At 45.0% G+C, this 18,500-nt stretch overlaps 2 protein-coding genes across 13 annotated transcripts in view; both read left to right on the top strand.

The window, feature by feature from the left end:
- Positions 1–18,500, top strand: part of LOC121592897 (alpha-2Db adrenergic receptor) — a 203,214-nt gene that overhangs the window by 179,913 nt on the left and 4,801 nt on the right. For all 12 annotated transcript variants that reach the window (XM_041914798.1, XM_041914807.1, XM_041914815.1 and 9 more), the window contains one exon: positions 16,264–16,422. In XM_041914798.1, the coding sequence (XP_041770732.1) occupies positions 16,264–16,422 (159 nt within the window). The remainder of the gene's footprint in view (positions 1–16,263; positions 16,423–18,500) is intronic.
- LOC121592968 lies at positions 1,004–2,405 on the top strand. The gene has a single exon (XM_041914948.1). It carries the CDS (start codon positions 1,102–1,104, stop codon positions 2,305–2,307), a length of 1,206 nt encoding a protein of 401 aa, XP_041770882.1. The 5' UTR covers positions 1,004–1,101; the 3' UTR covers positions 2,308–2,405.

Here is an 18,500-nt window from a genome sequence, read left to right on the forward strand (position 1 = left end):
GTTTGCGTCAAACCCACAGCAGTGTTATTTCTTCGATGATTCCTTTTAAACGTGTCTATGTGTTTTGTAATACATCGAAATCTATAGTGGAAGTAGTTATCAACGCGAAAACAATAGTATTTTATCATATTGTGGTCTAAATTTAATAAAAACACGTATTTAATTCTGTCCGGAAGTCGAAGCAAGATTTTTTATCTTGTTTTAAATTCCGGACCGCCGAAGAAAATTGTGATTTATTGCATAAAAATATATGTTTACACTGTGATAATAACAAGAAAACAACGATATTTGAAAACATATGTGACAAATGCATTGATGGCCGTGCGGGACAGGCCGTATAATCGCGTATCAGTTCTTTGGTTCCATTCATCTACGAGTCCAAGAGAAAAACAACATCCAAACCCCGTTGTATTTGAAACCGTTGTTCTGTCGATCTGGGAGGACTATGACATTCAGAATTAAGTGTCCAGACCTTCAAACAATTAAAAAGATGTAGTATGTGTATGAATTTTAAGGTTATGAAAGGAATTTTGAAGCGTCCGTAATTCGAATCAAATCGTCCGTAAATTGAAACATGAGCTCAAAACTGTCCAGAATTAGAATCGTTGCAGATTTATGATATTTTATTTTTGATTGCAATTACTGAAAATCTTTACTGTTTTCTAAAAATTAGAAGGGTTTCTCTAGTAAAGTAAATAATACAGGGGTTGGACTGATTAAAATTGAATTAGTAAGAAAATATTAAATGCCGAAAATGCCTTAAATTCTTCCCGCAGGCAAGAAAACAAGAAATGAAGCAGATTTAGGTTTAAACGATTAACTAGACTACAATGAAGTGAATGTTATAATAAAATTGGAACTGGACTTATTTTTATTTACAAAAACTGAGACGCCTCACCTGTTCAAAGCTTTGCCATTCAATTATTTGCCTTGTGCATGCTCATTGAGCTCAAACCGTCTCGCGTCCCATATTGGTTGCAACACCCTCAGTCACTGATTTGCTATAAAAACATCAGCGAACGGCGCTGATTGACACCACACCACAACCTGCAGTGTAGTGAACGGACACTTGCACAGTTGGTCGCTTAAGAAGCTTTCAACATGAGAGTGCTTGTCTTGACTATCTGGATCGGCTGCGCAGCTAGCACCCTCGGCGAGCAGTGCGTGATTCAGCTGGCTCGGGGTATGGTAACGCGGCTGCTGGGCCCGAACCAAGCCGCGCTATCCTGCGACAATCTGTGGTCCAATCTGCTGCTGAGCTTTAACTACACGCGTCAAGACTTGGTAGCCTGCCAGGACGGGGAGCTGCTGGTGCATCCGCCCGAGCCCTACTTTTCCGACTGTCAGCAGCGGCTGGAAAGAGCCAAACAGGACGCCGAAGCTGACAGGCGCTCGTTCACCGCGGAGATGGAGAAGAAGATACAGGTGAACCACTGGGAAGCGGAAAGGTACGTGCAAGAGTCGGACCTGATCCGGAACCAACTGACGCGCCTCAAGGACGAGCTGCGGTCAACCTACCGCTCACTCGTGCTCATGAGCGTGCAGGGCGGCGCTAGCAAGCAGGCGCTCAAGTACTACCACTACTATCTGGAGGGCCAGCCGCCGGCCCAGCTTCTGAGCTCCGTTATCGCGGCCGTGTACAGCGTGCCGGAGCACGCGCACGAGCGGTTTGAGTACCTGCTCGACTTCGCCCGCAAGGTGCCAGGGAACAGTGTGCGGCTGGCGTTCTACCAGCAGATCATCGCAGAGCTGCGGCGGCATCCGGAACAGCGCGACAGCTACCTTGCGATGATCGCGGCCCTCGACCTAGGCAAGCTGGCCTTCCTCAGCCAAAATGCTGATGCGCGCCAACTGTACCTCGACCTGTTCAACCCTGCGCTGAAGCGCCTGCAGGCCGCTGTCATCGCAGGCAGCTACGATGAGATAGTAACGTTCGCCACCGCCTATCCGGACCACTTCGAGCAGATTGCGAACCGGCTCTCGACGCTCGAGAGTGGCGCCTGGAACCAGGCGAACTTTGAGCGCCTGCTGCTGTACCTGAACCGGCTGCCGCTCGCCAAACAGCGGCTAGAGGCGTTCCGGATGATGCTGCTGCAGATCAATCAGCGCAACAAGCACGATTTTGCGCCACGGTTGACCAGGGTGGCGAAGGAGCTGGACGTATGCGAGTCGTTCGTGAAGAGCGGTAGCAAAAACCAGCAGTCCGATCTGGAGAAGCTCGTCACGGTGAAGCGCATGTTTGCGACCCGCGATCCCACCAGAGACTATGACCATTACCTGCAGGAATCGAAAAAAATAGCAGAATAGTATGGTCGGCCGTGTTTGTATACCCTAACACAAGCTCATAAGCAATTCCCACTGCACAATACACGCTACACGCTACAGGGGGTTCAATAAATATTCACATACTGCAATGTCGGTTTTGCGATTACGCTCAATCTGTTACTCGTGAAGTACAGGTTGCCTACCATTCAGGCGCCCCACCTATTCCACATTCGCGAAGCTCTGTTGCCCTTTGCCTGAGCATTGCTTGATTGTATTAATTTTATTGTTTTTATTTCTGGGACTGTCCGTTTTAATACTTTCACTCTCTTTCTATTGCCCTTGATGCACACACAAACGCACACCCACACAGACAGAGAGAATAGGCGTCCCATCCCGGAAAGCCTCCAGTACGCCGGATCGGCCAGCCACACGCCGCCCACCCGGTATCATTATTGTTTGCCAATTGCCGGGCTGTCGTCATTTCTTTCTATCGCTGGAAACGTTCACTCAACTTTGGCACTTTGTTCTACCGACTTCCTTCGTCCTTCCTGCTCCAACTGCCACTCCTCAACCGGGCCACACACTTGGCGGCATTTTGGAAAGGGCCCAGCAAAAAAGGGAATGTGGTAATTTATTGCGATTTGAAATTAATTTATGTCATCGGTGATATTACTTCTCCCTCCCAGCCGCTCCCCCCCTCCCTCTACAACCCTCTTCCGGGTGCCAACATTGTCTAGTCGCAATACGGCTTCCTACACACACACAGGCAACAAGAAACGTTCTACTGCTTTTATTTCGCCACAAAGCCAGAACCAGCACGGGCCAGTCCCAGAAGAGTTTGTGGATGCTTCCGATGGCAAGATGGCAAAATACACACTCACATATACACACACATTCACACACCCACATCCACACGCAATGGTAGCTCAGTGAAATCGTAACGGACGTGATTGTGTCGTACAGGAAATTGGTTCATTCGGTGAAAATGAGCAGAATCTTGATTCCGATCCGGACAGCTCCGGCAACGAGGATTTCGTGGGTTTGCTTCTTCTTCTACTTCTTCTTCTTCTTTTTTCACCTACCCCATGAAGATGAGAGCCTCAGCCATCCATTTCCAACGCAATCTGTTTTCTTTTTCCGTGCCCATCCGCGCGCTCACTCGCACACTCACTCAAAGCGAGATCGATAATCGGCCATTAAACTTTAAGCAAACCATTCGGGGTGCCGGGCGGCGGACGGAGCCCGCTGGCGTTGGTCCGTCCGCACCATAAGGAAGTGAGCTACGGGGGAAAGGTAATAAATCTTCGATTTGCAGGCTTTTCCTCTTCCGCATTTCTGGGCACTTCTCAAGTGTAACCGAAAACACCGGGACCGGGGGGGAGGGCCCGTTTTATCCGCGCTGGATCCGGGATACTGGACCGGTGGATTTCTTCGCCCGGGTTGAGCCGGCCTCTCCCCTCCTGCGGCACACTGCGCGCACGGCTCCCCCCCCCCCCTCGAACATTGGAGGACAAATTTATGATTCTGAGCTGGCTCAGCCCCTCGCCACTCTGGACGCTCGTACCGTGCCAAAACAGCCAGAACCAATCGGTAAGTCGTCGGCCGCCTTCGTTGTCCGCCAGACGATCGATTCAGACGCCCCCGCTGCCTTCCCGGTCGATGGGCCTGTGCGAACATTGATTGCCTTTTAACATATTGAATACAGCACGCTGGGACTGGAGTTGACTTCTTTTTTCTTTTTTCTCTTTTTTTTTTGCTGGTTGCCACTGTTGGTGAAAGCAACTTCGACTAACGACATTTGGCGATTCAATAAAAACGATACTGTAACTTTTCTTTCACCCCTGCCCCCTGTGCAGAATCGGTTGGAAATCTTAATCCGTCTGTGTGCACACTACACTACGGGCCTTGACAGGAGTGTGCCAGGGAGAGAAGGGGCGGGGAGGGGGGGGGGGCTCACTATCGGTGTGGTTGATTAAACACGGACGAAAATCGATTGATTCTTCAAGTTTGGCCTTGTGCGAAGGGATGCTAATACCCGGAGCGGTGGGCTAAAATTAATAGCACGAAATTACGCTTATCATAATAGCAATTTCTGCGGTGGAGGGAGAACGGCCTCCACAACCGCTTTACAATCTTGAGATATCTGAACAGGGCAATTCATTCTACTGTCAAGGTGTGATCTTAAATAAAACGATTTGTAATCAAATCATTAGTCTTTCGCTCAACTTTAACGCCTTGAAGTATGCTATTTGCTGGAAAAAAAAGAGTCAAGCTATGTGGGGAAAGCACGTGCTTTTTTGTTTGCATGTTTGTGACATTAGTTAACGAGTTTTACGTTCATACGCTCTAAAACCATATGATATGTACGTTAAACACCTACAATATTCTCCTTTTATCACTCCCGTCAGTGTTGGTGTGTGTTTTTATTAGTAGCAAAACAACCAGTCCCTGTTTCACTACTACCCGCACTAAGTGTATGGAAAACAAATTTAACCATAAAGCACGTTACTGCCTTCCGGTTGAGCGAATCGATGCCGAGCAAGCAAACAAACAAAAAAAGCACTGTTACGTATGTTTTGCTACCTTTGCTACCCAAAACAACACGATGGGGTACACAGTACCGATGCAGTTTGTACGCTACATCCATCCCCTGAAAGGTAGGCTACCATTATAGCAGAACGCCTTTTTACGACACCGCGGTCAGCCAAACACGACCTTAGGCACTCGTTTACCCAATTATATGGCGTGAGTACTGTGACCGAGAAAAAAAAAAGTTGGTGTACCCCGTCGCACACCAGCCTGTTAGACGGCAGGTTGCTCATCGCACGCAGCGGGAGCTTTTATTCTCTCGTAAACCTTGCCAACCGGGTATTTGCACGGAACGGTTGAGAAATTGTTTGCGTTTCGTTTTTTTTTTTTTTACCTCTTACCGATACAGAAAATTTTTGGCTAAACAGTGCAGTTTTATGGGCAACTATTAATGGTCGGGGAATCAGTACCAAACCCGAAATACAACATAAAAAATTAACATCTTCGCAAACAGCTGAGTAAATATGTTGCATAGCTTTAGGCGCTACTGGAAACGAAACGTGTCTCACCGGCCGAAGTAAAAGCATACAAGCAGGGCCAAAAGGCTCTCGATCTGTACCAGCGTTGTCAAACTCATTCGACCCCGCGGGCCAAAATGCCACTGAAAATAGTAGCACGAGCCGCAGCCTAGTTTTTGATGATATATGCTATATGTGATGATATAATACAAAATCAGATCATTAGCCGCTCTTTTCATTTTGGTATGATAGTTACGTTACAAAAGTAAAATCTTTAGTAAACCAAAGTAAAAAAAGCTGTAGTAGATTATTTTCAAATGGCCATAGGCCTCTGATATTTCCAACATTTGCATCATAGTTTTATGGCAACTAACAAGATTCGGTAAGCAAAAGTAATGTGCAAAAACTGTCCATGACTTACGCGTTAGTTCCAATACACAGCAGTACATTTTGTCAAATTGACTATCAATATTTTTGAGCTGGAATTAAAGAAGCGAATTCTTACTTTTGATGCTGTCTAAAGTCCATAAATTACAACAGTCCAGTTCAGATCTTCATTTTACAGAGGAGTGGAAGGTGTTATACATGTCCTTAGTACACGTTATTCCTTTCCTGCCAATCCCAATCGATATCTTCATTCATCATGATGACTATTATCAGTGTCATAAGCCCACCAGTACTTTATCTTGTCACATTGGTCTTGGTGGGATGCTTGATGGAGATCATTTGTAACATTCTATCAAAAATAACACGTGTTTGTGCTGAAGTTTGATTTCATTTGATTTCTAAAAGTTTTCCAGAAATATAATGTTCTCTCTTTAGTATACCTAAAGATGAATTTGACCTTTTCCAAAACAATATGCCAAAAAGTGTGAGAGCTTGCGTTTTTAATTCCTGTTGGCTGAAAGATTTTTTTCTATTTGTATAAGTATTTTTCAATTAGGAATTGCTTAATTGGTCGCCAAGTGCCTTGATTGATCGCTTAACAATAAGAACAGGAATGTTCCTTAACTACATACATATGCGTAAGACATTCACTATTTTGAGGTTCAAACTAAACTGTAAGAGGTTCATTTAAAAAAAAATGTTTATCAAATATGTGTTGCTAACAAATTTAATCGTAGCAAAGGGTATAACATAATTTTCATAAATTTTTTAACCATTTTACTAAAATTGTGCGGAATTGAAAGCTCAGTTTCATCAAAATAACCATGTTTGAATTGAACAGTTTTTGCAATTCTTATCTTTTTATGCATACATGCATAGAGAGAAGGTAGGAAAAAAACGACAAGGTTTTTTGATGATGCATGATCTGATAGCCATAGATAATGCTGCGAAGTTGAAAATCTCGTCATATTTCAGGAATTTACTGACATCTACTATAGAAGCAAAAATGCTTCAAAAAATGAATTTAGATTCAAACGATCGCTGGCCAAACCAAAAAACCTCATTTGGCCCGCAGGCCATCAGTTTGACATCTCTGATCTATACCATCCGACCGTGTCATGTCACCCAAACGAAAAAAAAAAACAAAAAACCAAACCAAAAACAAAAAAACGAGCAAAAAATCGCTCGAATGAACCGGCAAGCTGACGTTTGCTTTTAATGGAGAGCAAACCCCGATGGCCAGCGCCAAAGTGTTGCCAGGCGCTCATCCGCGCTGATCCGCGTTTTACCCCGCCCATGGTTCGCCCCGGCTGGCTGCAGCCTGGCCATAATGATATGATAATAATCGTTTACGCCAGGCCCTTGCACAGCAGCCGGAGGAGGCAAGGGCGTGGATCATCAAAGGCAGTGCCAGGTGGGTTGCGCAAATCGGTGTGTTGCAGCAAATAAAAATATGACAGAGCGGAGGACGAGGTACACCGACGTGCCGCGTAAAAAAAACCCTTCGGTGTAAGGGCTTAAAACTTTCACCCTCTCAGCTGGCTGGTGGGTGGGGGGTTTTCCTTTTTTTTGCATTGACACGATGAGGCACTTGAGCGATAGAGAGCACGTCGGGATGAAAAGAGGTATCAGAGAAGGAAAGAAGATAGAGAGAGGGAGAGAAAAAAACGCTCATCCAACCGAACCGCCGGGGCTGGGTTGAGTGTAATTATAATGTCATTTAATTCAATTACCTTTCCCTTACTTAACGAATTTCACACTCAAACCGTGCGACGAAGATAATGCAAAGAAGGGTGGTGAAATGCGCAGCGGAGGAAGGGGGAAAGAGAAAGAGAGTACTCTGTGTCCCGTCCGCACCGGACCACCCGGCAGCATGGCAGCAACGGTGCGACAGGATTTAGAATCTCCTCCGGGACATACGGACGAAAGTGCGAAAAGTGAAGCTTGCAGCGTGTGCGGGGCAAACACCTGCCTCCTCCCCCTTTTTTGTCCGCCTCTCCTGATCGTCTGTTTGCTTTCTGGGCAGGTGAGAAATTCAACCTCATTTACCAATTTGTGGCCGTTTCGGCACGGGACGACGGTGGCTCCAGCAGCCCGATTCCAGGGGGATCCGGAGATGATGCTTTCTGTGAACATTTTTTGTTTGTTTGCTTGTGTGTGTATGTGTGTGTGTTTGTGTGTGTGTCCTCTCCGATTCGAGCTAAGGGGTTTTGTGAAATTGGATTCGATCCGGTCGATCCGGCCCGGTGCGCTGGTGCGAATGACGCTATTGTACACCACTGCCCCAATCGATAATCTCTGCTCGAGCCTTCCAAACTTCAAGTGCGCCTTGTTTGGGGCGGTAAACGAGAAAAAATACCCCCTCCCCCCCCCCCCCCCCCCCTCTCTCTCTCATGTAATCAAACACTCAGACGAAGCCATAGATTACTGGAAATGATTTCTAAATTTACTCGGGCATTCGTGGGAATTCTATTCTCCGGCACGGGCACTGTCTTCCTCTTCTTGCCGCTCTCCGTTTCGTTCCCGGCTACCCCTTGGATGCCCAATGTGAAGAAAGCGAAAATATTTAACAGAGTCTCGAAACCGAAGTACACAAGCGTCCGGCAGTAGCGACTGAAATAACAATCAGCTGCTGTTTTAATTAAATGCATCAAATGCCCTTGCTGCGGCGAAGAGGAACCCGGTTGAAAGCGCAAAAATATTACTCCAGTCCTGCAAAGGACAATTTTAAAAGCATCTCACGTATACCACTGTTTGTGTGTGTATGTGTGTGTGTCTACTTGTGTAATCCATACCCACTGACTTATGGAGCACATTTTACAAGCCTTTGCACAGTGGTCGGAGTGAAAGTCAAAAAATTGAATTACTTATTCCGTTAATCTGAGTAAAGCAATGTTGTCTACAGAATGAAACTAAGGAAACGAATTTTCAGACCTCTATTGCTATTAGTTATAAAGATACAAAATCTCAAACACTGCAGTTGTGAAAAAGTCCAGCTTGACAATTTTAATCTCTGCAAACCAGTGAACTTCAACAATTTCCCAAAAAAAATGAAAATTAATATGTTTTAGAAAGATTTTAATCTTTTTTCAACAAAGATGTTAAATTTATGAACATGTGTGTATCAGTTTAGAAGTTAAAGAGTAAAGTGTGCCCTACTTTCTCTTCAATTTCTCAATCATTTATCTTTGACATCAAGCCACATTTAAACATTTCAAACACCGTCCCATGTGTACCACGTCAAAGGTTTACATCCAAACAAAAGATCTGTATTGAAATTAGTCACTGCTTCGCACAACTTTGGCATATATTGGCATTTTAATAACAGTATGACGCTTTCAATAGAGCAAACAGTTTTCTGGTTAAGAATTATTCTTGGGGTGTTTGGAGTAGGTTTCTATGAAAATTTGATCATTTCATGCGATGATCAGCGATGATGTGAAGATTGAACATCAATATGTACTATCCAAGTCACTTTCGAATGTAAACATCATTACAGGGTTGCCAAGCCAGTATCCAATGTAAACATTGTTTTTCACCGGAGGCAAAATGTTGTTCCACATCGATCTAAAATTTCATTTCCATCATAATATTTTTGTTCATTTCTACAGCATGATTTTCAACGCGACTCAAGAGGGATTGACTTTGACAGTTCTTTGTTATGTGTTTAAAATCATGTGTTGAAACTAAAACTTCATTTTTAAACAAATAAATCATTTGACCGCTGTTGAAAAACAGTTTAGATGCGATGAATAACAATGTTTACATTAGAAACTGACTTGAAAAACGCTATAATCCACATCGATCTGATGTTTCATTTCCTTCTTCGTCATTTTTAATTGCTTCAGCATGATTTTCAACATGTCTCAAGCAGGATTATGTTTACATTCGAATAATTATGTTTACATTCGAAAGTGACGTGTAAAACCCTGTGTTCACCGCCTCCAAGATGTTTTTCAACAGCTGTCAAATGGTGTATATACATCAAACCAAAATTTCAGTTCTTGCACATGATTTTCAACACATCACAAGAAAAAACGGTAAAACTCAATCCAGGTTAAAACGTGTTGAACATCATGTGGAAGAACTGAAAAAATGGTGGTGCAACATTTGACAGCTGTTGAAAAACATCTCGTAAGCAATGAAAAATGTTTTAGACATAAGAATTTGACTCGCAAAACCCTGTATGATGGGAATGAAATATTGAAGTGATGTGAAATAACATTTTGCACGTGGTGAAAATAATGTTTACAATCGAAAGTGACTTGTGGAACCCTGTATTATACAGCATGTCTGCAATGAATGGTTCGAACATCCAGTACTTTGCTCATAGAAATGTTTTATATGAATATCACGATATATTTTTTATATATGTTTTCATGAAATGGCGGTCTATCATAAACAAAGCTTTTACAAGGTCAGGAAAAATCAAATCCATCAAGATCGTCGTCCTGTAGCAATAACTGGTAGTCTGGGAACGTAGTCTATTAAGTATAACCCCGAATGTCAGTTACGGAGCCAAAGAAGAGCATGTATGGGTAATAGGGTTTTGTTTGAATAATGTATATATTTGCTACATAATCATAAAATAACCCTATTTTGTTTAATCAAGATTTTCAATGCTATATTAAATTTTAATGTATGTATTAATAAGAACTCATGTATTAAATTAAAAATAATTCTTTCCCGCTTTTTATTAAACGATGCCCACTGTGCATTGTGCGCCTGAACCAGGCGTCAGTTAACTCTTGAATTTTAATTGTTAAGCACGCTGTTAAAACTTGTTCCGGACAGCTTCCAGTATGGATCCGGATCACGTACTGCAGCAGCCCCCTGTGCCAGCCAAATGCTAATGCATTTTACATCGGTAAGCTCCGGCTGCCAGCGAGTGTCCGATCGTGCGCTGTCCCAGCCAAGCTGCACATTTACTTTTGGGCTCTGTTGCTCTTTCAGCTTTCCCCTGCTCGGAGTGCTGTCAATTGCATTTGCGTACGATTTGCTACGGAAACGGACCATTTCGATCGTACTCCATTTACTGTACCACTTTGACCTCACATCGTTTGACAGTGTTAACTTGCATCTGAAGCACGTTTGTTTTACGCATGCCATAGATTCGGGCGCGCTTCTTTCGTCGTTAGCGATTGGCTGGGCCCACCACTATGCAACCCGCAGTACAAATCACCGTCCGCTGTGGCGGCAAAATGTTCTGCAAAATGCCTTGCTACAAACTTTCACGCAAAAATCCTTTAAAATCCACTCCACGCGTAGACTGGGGCGTTACCTCCGCCTGCCTGTCCTTGTTCGCGTTGCTCCATAATCGCATAAACTCCACTACCATTAGCATTTGGTTTTGCTGTTAGTTTTTAACCTTGTCGCGGCACCACTCAGTCCCTTGACCCAACGCTACCCTTGTTATTGTGGCCGGCGCGTAGCGCGGCATCAATCAAAAACGAGTTAACGCGCGCGCGCGCTCTCTGCTTGCCGCTAATCAATTATCTTAGATTTTCATCCCCCATCGGTGCCTTGTCGTCGGCGCCGCATGACACATAATCTTCCACCACCCCCTCCCACTTCTTCTTCGTCTATTGGCCCTCGGATGGGGAGGATGAACGCTTTCTCATTATCTTTCACAGCTGCGGGGTTCCAAACGAAGCTAATCGCACAAATTGGCTCGAACCAATTAAGGGTTGCCTCGGTCGGCCAGGGTGCCCGTTCCGCACCGGCTCGTCCTACGGGCTGCCGCGGGAACATAATTTTATTAGCGCCCGTCCGCACGAACGGAACGCAACCGGGCGGCCTCTACAACTTCGGCCCCGGAATGGACAGTTTTCAGACAATCGTGTCACGAACGGAACGATTCTAATTTGATAGAATTAATTTCCATTTTGCAATATCATTTATTATGCTCAGCGGCCCCGACTGGGGCTGGGGTGTGCTAGCGTCGTCGTTTTTTTCTATTTTTTTTTTTTTTGGTTAAGATGCCCACTCAGTAGCGTCTTCCGAAGGGAGTCAATTAACGTGCGGTAAAACACTGCTGCTGCTACTGCTTCTTGGGCCCGTTGGCAGAGATCAGCTGTTAAGGTGACAATTTTGTTATGCGGATTGCATCGCTGTAGGCGCTTTCTGACACCGAAGGATGATTTGCTTGCCAGTATTGGGTTGGATATTTTCCTTGAAGCAAGATGTATACAAAATTGTCACACGCAAGTTAAGCAACTAGCATAGCCAAGTCCTCCTTCCTATGATTCGTTAGTTTTCTTTCAACACATAACAGCAACCATTATCAATGCACAAACGCTCATTGAGTGTTTATTTCAAAACGTCAAATTTGGATTTGCAAATTTGCTGTCTTGCTTCAGCTCCTCCTTTATGCAACATAAAATTGCTTACGGTCTTGAAATACCTCAGGAGTGTCCGGAATCGCTCACGGTCTCGCGCCTTCGTCGGCCAATCCGTTATCACGGCCTTAATGGCGGACACCTCCACACCATCCTGGACGCAAAACACGCTCTGATCCGACTCACGCTTTAGATTCAACGAAGCATGTCTATTAAGCCGTATGTACGCGAATAGCATATTTGTTCACAATGTGCAATCGTATAGAGATATCTTCTTAAAAAAACTTACGAAAATCTCTGTAAAAGAGAGAGAGAACTTACTGCAGAACCGACCTCAACTGACAGGTTCGGCAGAAAACTAACAATTGAATGATTGATCCGATTAAATGATCCGGATCATCATTATGAATGAACCGGAACTGAGCCGATCTACGAAAAGATCCGATTTTAAATATATAGTCCCTGCGTTGTCCATCGTGACAGGTTATTTGAGGTGAATTAATTTCTCAGACTGTAGAATTGACGGTAAGCGACCGGGCTTTTGGCCCGAGATAAGTGAATTCTTGGTGAATTACAAAAGGGCGTTCTCCTATTTGTACATTACCCCTTCATAAGTTTGGATTTGTAGCTGGTAGGCTCGCTAATGTTGCCACCATCAGTTTGGTCTTTGTGTCGTCTATCTGCAGTCTGAGGTTTTCTGCCACCTCCCCAATCTTTTGGTAGGCTACTGTTTCAAAGGAGAGCCGCAGACCAGTAATATATACATCATCAACGTTTGCCAGGATCTGGGTTAGCTTATAGAAGATGGTTCCAGAAGTCTCCACCCTCGAGTCCCGGATGGCCCTATTTAGCTCCAAGTAGAATAGGATACCGGTCTGCGGCCGGTCTGGTGGTACAGTCATCATCTCGTACGACTTAACAACATGTCCGTCATAGGTTCAAGCCCCGAATGGACCGTGGTCCCATACGTAGGACTGACTATCCTATGGTAATAAATGTTATGATAATAAATAAGTCACTGAAAGCCAAGCCCACTAGTGGTACAGGCAGGCCTTGACAGACAACGGTTGTTTTGCGAAAAGAAGAAGAAGAAGAATAGGAGACCAGCTTTGGTGACAGCATAAGACCCTGAGTTCAGTCCCTGGCTGCAGCCTCCAATCTATGTAGACATCCGATCTTCAACATCTCGCTGTGCTCCCCTGCGCCCCATGGCGAACTGGGAGTCGCTGTTGAACACCTTCTTGACGGGGCATGATTCCGGCATCCTGAATTCTGTATCTCAGCAGTCGATGAAGCTCATAGTATGCACGATTTCCCTGCACAATGCGTCTCCAGATATCGCTGCTGGTGTCGTTATCTGAAGTAACGACCATTCCTAGATAGCAGAGCTCCTCAACTACCTTTAGATTATCACCGTCAACTAATATACTGCTTCCCAGTTGATCTAAGTCTCCAGCAAGCAGGTACTTCGTCTTCGTCGGATTGATTCTCAATCAAATTCTTGTTGCTTCAGTCGGGTGTACGTCTCATACACCTTCTTACCGATAATGTCGATGTCATCCGCGAAGAAATTGGAGCGACCGGTAGAAGTTCGTGCCACGGATGTCGTTGTCTAGCGCCTGGCCTTGCTATCATCTACGGCTTTGAAGTCAATGAAGCGATCGTACATGTTGAGTTTGTATTCCTCCATCTTCTCCAAGATCTGCGGCATGGTGAAGACCTAATCAGTGGTTGATTTTCCGTTCCGGATCTTCTTTGCTAGTTTCTGAACAGCGAGAAGGCGACATTCAACACCGTAATACCCCCGAAGTTGTTGCAGTCCAGCCTGTCTCCCTTCTTGTATATAGGGGTAGATGATGCCGAGACCCAAATCACAAGGCATCGATCCCACACCTCAGTAATATTTCGCACGTTCGTTCCTCAGCTTGAAGGAACTGCCAAGATGTTATTTGAACCATATTTGCTTACTTAACTTGCTCCCTCTTTACTCTTTAGGCTAGATCGTTATTTCGCAACGAAAACAAAGGCTCATCCAATCAAGCCCTGAAAGGGGCAACAACTATTTTGGAGCGAATTGCCCTAATGTATGCAATCGGCGCGCAAACCGGTACGCGCTTTATCATTTTGTTATTGATGCCCGAGAGCTTTCCCGGCGAGTCAAACCTCAGTCAGGGACGACACAGGAGTAAAATAACATTGCCCCTTCGCTCACAAGCGGGCGCAATTGCTCGCAACCCTACCGCTTACCTACCTATGCAAGCCAGCCAATCAAATGCGTGTGTGTGTGTGTGTGTGTGTATGGGCTTTGTTATGATTGCGACATTGATTCTAGCGCTCCTGGCGCTGTGTAGCAATCACGGCAAGCCTCAGTAGACGGCACTCTAAAGCGCCAATTATCGCAATAACATCGCGCGGCAATTCATTGCCAGGCACGCTAATTGAAAATTTGCACCGAGCGAGCCCCCTGGTTTGAAGCAGTGTTAACGTTCGGCGGTACCGGCTGAGATTCCCGATAGCTTGCCAGCCCCCCCCTCTCCCCTTCATCTTGCATCTGGCAGCGGCTCATCAAGACGTGACACGACGTCACGAAGCAATCTTCATCGACAACATGCACACATTGGCCGATCGTGCGGCGCGAGGGCGGCGGCAGAGCTACTTTTGTAGCGCCATTTATGTTGTACCGCACAATAAATCCTTCCCAGCTTGCCCACCTGCCCAGACCCACTTCAGGGTATCATGCGAACCCCCGTAGAGCCGGCCGTGTTCACAATTCACAAAAGAGCCCGGACCGGTGGCAAGTGAATCAGTTCATTATGGAAATGAAAGCCACTCATCAAGCCGGCTGACGGTCGTCGTCGTCATCGTTTTGGGGGTTCGGTGCCGGCATCCATCATCTCCAACCGTGCGGCAACGGTCCGAGCGCATACCCTCCGTCCCATCCCCGCCCGACAGTGCTCACTTGGACGGCATCCGAGCGTCTCGTTAACACACGCACATGTTCATTCACGAGCCCAATCGAAACTGTTGGATGACAAATTGTCTCCACCCGGAGCACTGGCCCGTCCCGTTCTCTCATTCTCTCTTTCTCTCTCTCTCTCTCTCTCTCTCTCTCTCTCTCTCCCTCTCTCTCCCTTGCACTCGGTTATTCTAAAGGTTTAACAAACGTTCACACATCTTTCTTGCTGCTAGCCAAATGCTGCGGTTAGCGGCCTTTTCCTCCCACCCGCCTTCCCTTCGTGGGCACTCCAAACACATATACACGCCCTCTAGGGGTTGTTAGGATGTGTAATTTTGGCATTTGTTTTCGCCGACTGAAAGCCCGGCCAGCGGGAGGGGGCAGCCCAGCCCGCTTGTTGCTGATTTCGACAGCGGTGGCAAACCGTTCGCCCCTTTCCACCCGGCTCCCTTCCCCACCGCCCGGAGCGCACAGCATGGTCGACCGGGGTTTTCCGGCCCGTCCTATCATTGCTCTGTCCCCCCCCCCTCGGGGGAAGCGTTAAGTGTGGAAGGAAGACAAAGGAGGAGTAGGAGAAGGGCGAGTTATCGCTCGAGCCCAGCAGCCCGGTTCCTCCTAAGCGAGCGTACGAGCCGCCCCCAAGAACGGGCATTTATCAGCATCAAATCACGCGTCGCATATGCTAAAGACGTTGACGTTGGTTTCTGTGCGGGTGTTAGTGCGTGTGCGTGCCTGTGCGCGTGTGTGCGCTTTTATCAAACGACACAATGGCGACGGCGTCAGAGCAGGCGATGGTCCTGTCTTGCTTGCTTGCTTGCTTCCTTTTTACGACCCATTGCAAGGTTGGCTGCAAAGACGCAGGATACATCGCAAGAGAGCGAAGGACTGCTAGGCTTAGATTTTTAGAAATGAAATAAAGCCAGCGTTTTCTGGGCCGTACACCAGGCGGCTTGTGGCCACCGACAGTGTACCGACCGAATCGGTGGTATCAGTGCCACACCACACACACATGGCCCAAGTGTGGTGTGGCAAAATAAATACGATGAATTGAGAGGATTTATTACGCAACAGCGGTTCCAGCGGAGCTGCATACCGTCAACGAGGACGGCATGAGTTTTGATGAGTAGTAGAGCTCCGCTAGAGTAGAGTAGATTCCGTAGCAATTTAACCGTTCCATTGCGTTCCAAACGCAACTCACTGAGACCAGTCCTGTGGTCAGTGGACCTGTTTTCTTATCTCACCGCTTCTTCGCTTTCCAATCTTCTTCCAGCTGAGCCAAGACATCGGGTACGTGCTGTACTCGGCGCTCGGATCGTTCTACATTCCGAGCTGCATCATGGTATTCGTCTACATCCGGATCTACTTTGCGGCGAAGGCCCGGGCCCGGCGCGGTATACGCAAGAAGCCGCTCAAGCCACCGAGCGAACAGGTAAGATGGACGAGGCGAGGCGTGCCAAACCGATCGTCTTCGCTGTTTGAAACCGTTACGCATATTCTTTAGGCGGTTAATTGAACGTTCCCGATCATCTCGTAGGAATTTTGTTTTGTTTGTTTCACACAGTCGTTCACCGTAAAGGCAAAACAATAGGAGATTTAGAATAAAGTTACATTTCAATATTAGGCATCAATTTTTGATATTGTGCATGAATTTTCCCCTCTAAGGCATCAACTTTGGAGAGTGCGCATCAATTTTTGACTGTAACGCACCTGTGTTTGTCTGTATTTCTCAACAATTTCTTACTATTGTATAAATCGTGATACATTTACTTACAGTCAAAAACACCTTAGAGCAGAGACGTCAAACTGGTAGCCCGCGACCTCTTGCAGTGAAATTAATTTTGTATTTCTGCTTCTATAGTTCATGCCAGACAACTTCGGACACCTGAACTATGAAGAGATTTTCAACATGGCAGGTTTTTCTGCCAATTGTCATAAAACCTTATGTGTACTGCCTCAACCTTCTCACCACGCATGTTATCACAAAAAGCCAAGAATTCCCAAAAATTGCTCTAGTTATAGAATAAACACTCAAAATGTGTTAAGTTGGTATAAAACATCCAAATTTTGAGCATATCAGAGGCCATATAGGGTAACTGTACCAGTTTTTGGCAATGTACCTGTTTTCGGCAGGGTAACTAAAAACGTGAAATTGGGCAAAAATGTGGTAAAAAAAATGTCACAAGACACAATTTTGTAGTGAAAGAATACTCATTTGTTATTCATATACGAAATTTCACACCATTTCCTTGCGTATTTTCCAAAATATCAACTAAATTGTGTAGAGCTCAGCATTTTTCGGCACCTGCCAATAGCTCGGCAGGTTTTGTGATTAAGAAAACCATAACAGTAAAATAATGAAAAAGTGGTGCATATTAAAGATTTTATGCTTATTTAATTTATTCAAAATTATTCGGAATTTTAAAATCACGATAAACAAGTTATTTTTCACTTTCAATGCTGCCGAAAATAGGTACACAGTAAATGTTCATTTTTGACAGCTCAATGTTGTGGGCTCCTGCCGAAACTCGGAACAATAACACACCTTGGATTTGGCTGAATATTCCTTTAAAACTTGTTCTGAACACTACAATGCGTATGTCGACGCATAATAAGACCTTTCTTGTTTCAAATATCAAGGATTTCACGACAAATAATGCAATAACTTAAGAGAAAAATAATTATTTGTAAGCCAGATGGTGCCGTACGCTATAACCGTCCACCTGTCAATTTTCTTCAATGGCTGCTCTGTTTAAATGTCGCATCAAAAAGGCTGTCAAAACGGGCCAAAATAAGCAACGTAAAATTAATAATTAAAGTGCTTTTTCACATCAATCTCATCAAAGTGATAGTGTTAAAATGCTTTAAACATTTTTATCTATCTATTTACATTGATAAAAACATTTTCCGACCCGTATTCGCGATGCCGAAAATAGGAACACAGCCTGCCGAAAACAGGAACAAACTGCCGAAAATAGGAGCAAAATCAATGTTTGTATTTTCACGAATATTTGTGAAAAAGGGCTTTGAAACGGCAAATAAAAAAAAGCATAACATACTACGATAGTCTGTCAACCAAAATAACATCACTTTCATGAAAAATAATAAAAAAGTAGGTGTATGAGCAGTTTTTGTGAAACTGCTGCACTAGCCTGCCGAAAACTGGTACAGCTACCCTAGCATATTGAAAATAATCTGCCTCAAACCTTCTTTAGTAGCACATAAACAGTATGGCGTCATCCCTCAATTACGTAACGCAAATATTTTAATTTTCCAACTCCCTCTCCAGCTAGTATAACAAATTGTAACGTTGGAAGTACCCCTCTCCCCCTCTCCCAAATTACGTAACTTATGGACCCCACCCCCTCAAACAGCTTAGTTTATTACATTTATGTAACAATTTATTTCACGTTACGTAACAAAAGTTAAAAAACCCCGTCTCCCCCATGTAACAAATCGTAACGTTTGACGATATCCCCTCCACTCCCCTTTCAGCGTTACATAATTGAT

The sequence above is a fragment of the Anopheles merus genome, chromosome X (assembly GCF_017562075.2).
Source record: "Anopheles merus strain MAF chromosome X, AmerM5.1, whole genome shotgun sequence".
Taxonomy (NCBI): domain Eukaryota; kingdom Metazoa; phylum Arthropoda; class Insecta; order Diptera; family Culicidae; genus Anopheles; species Anopheles merus.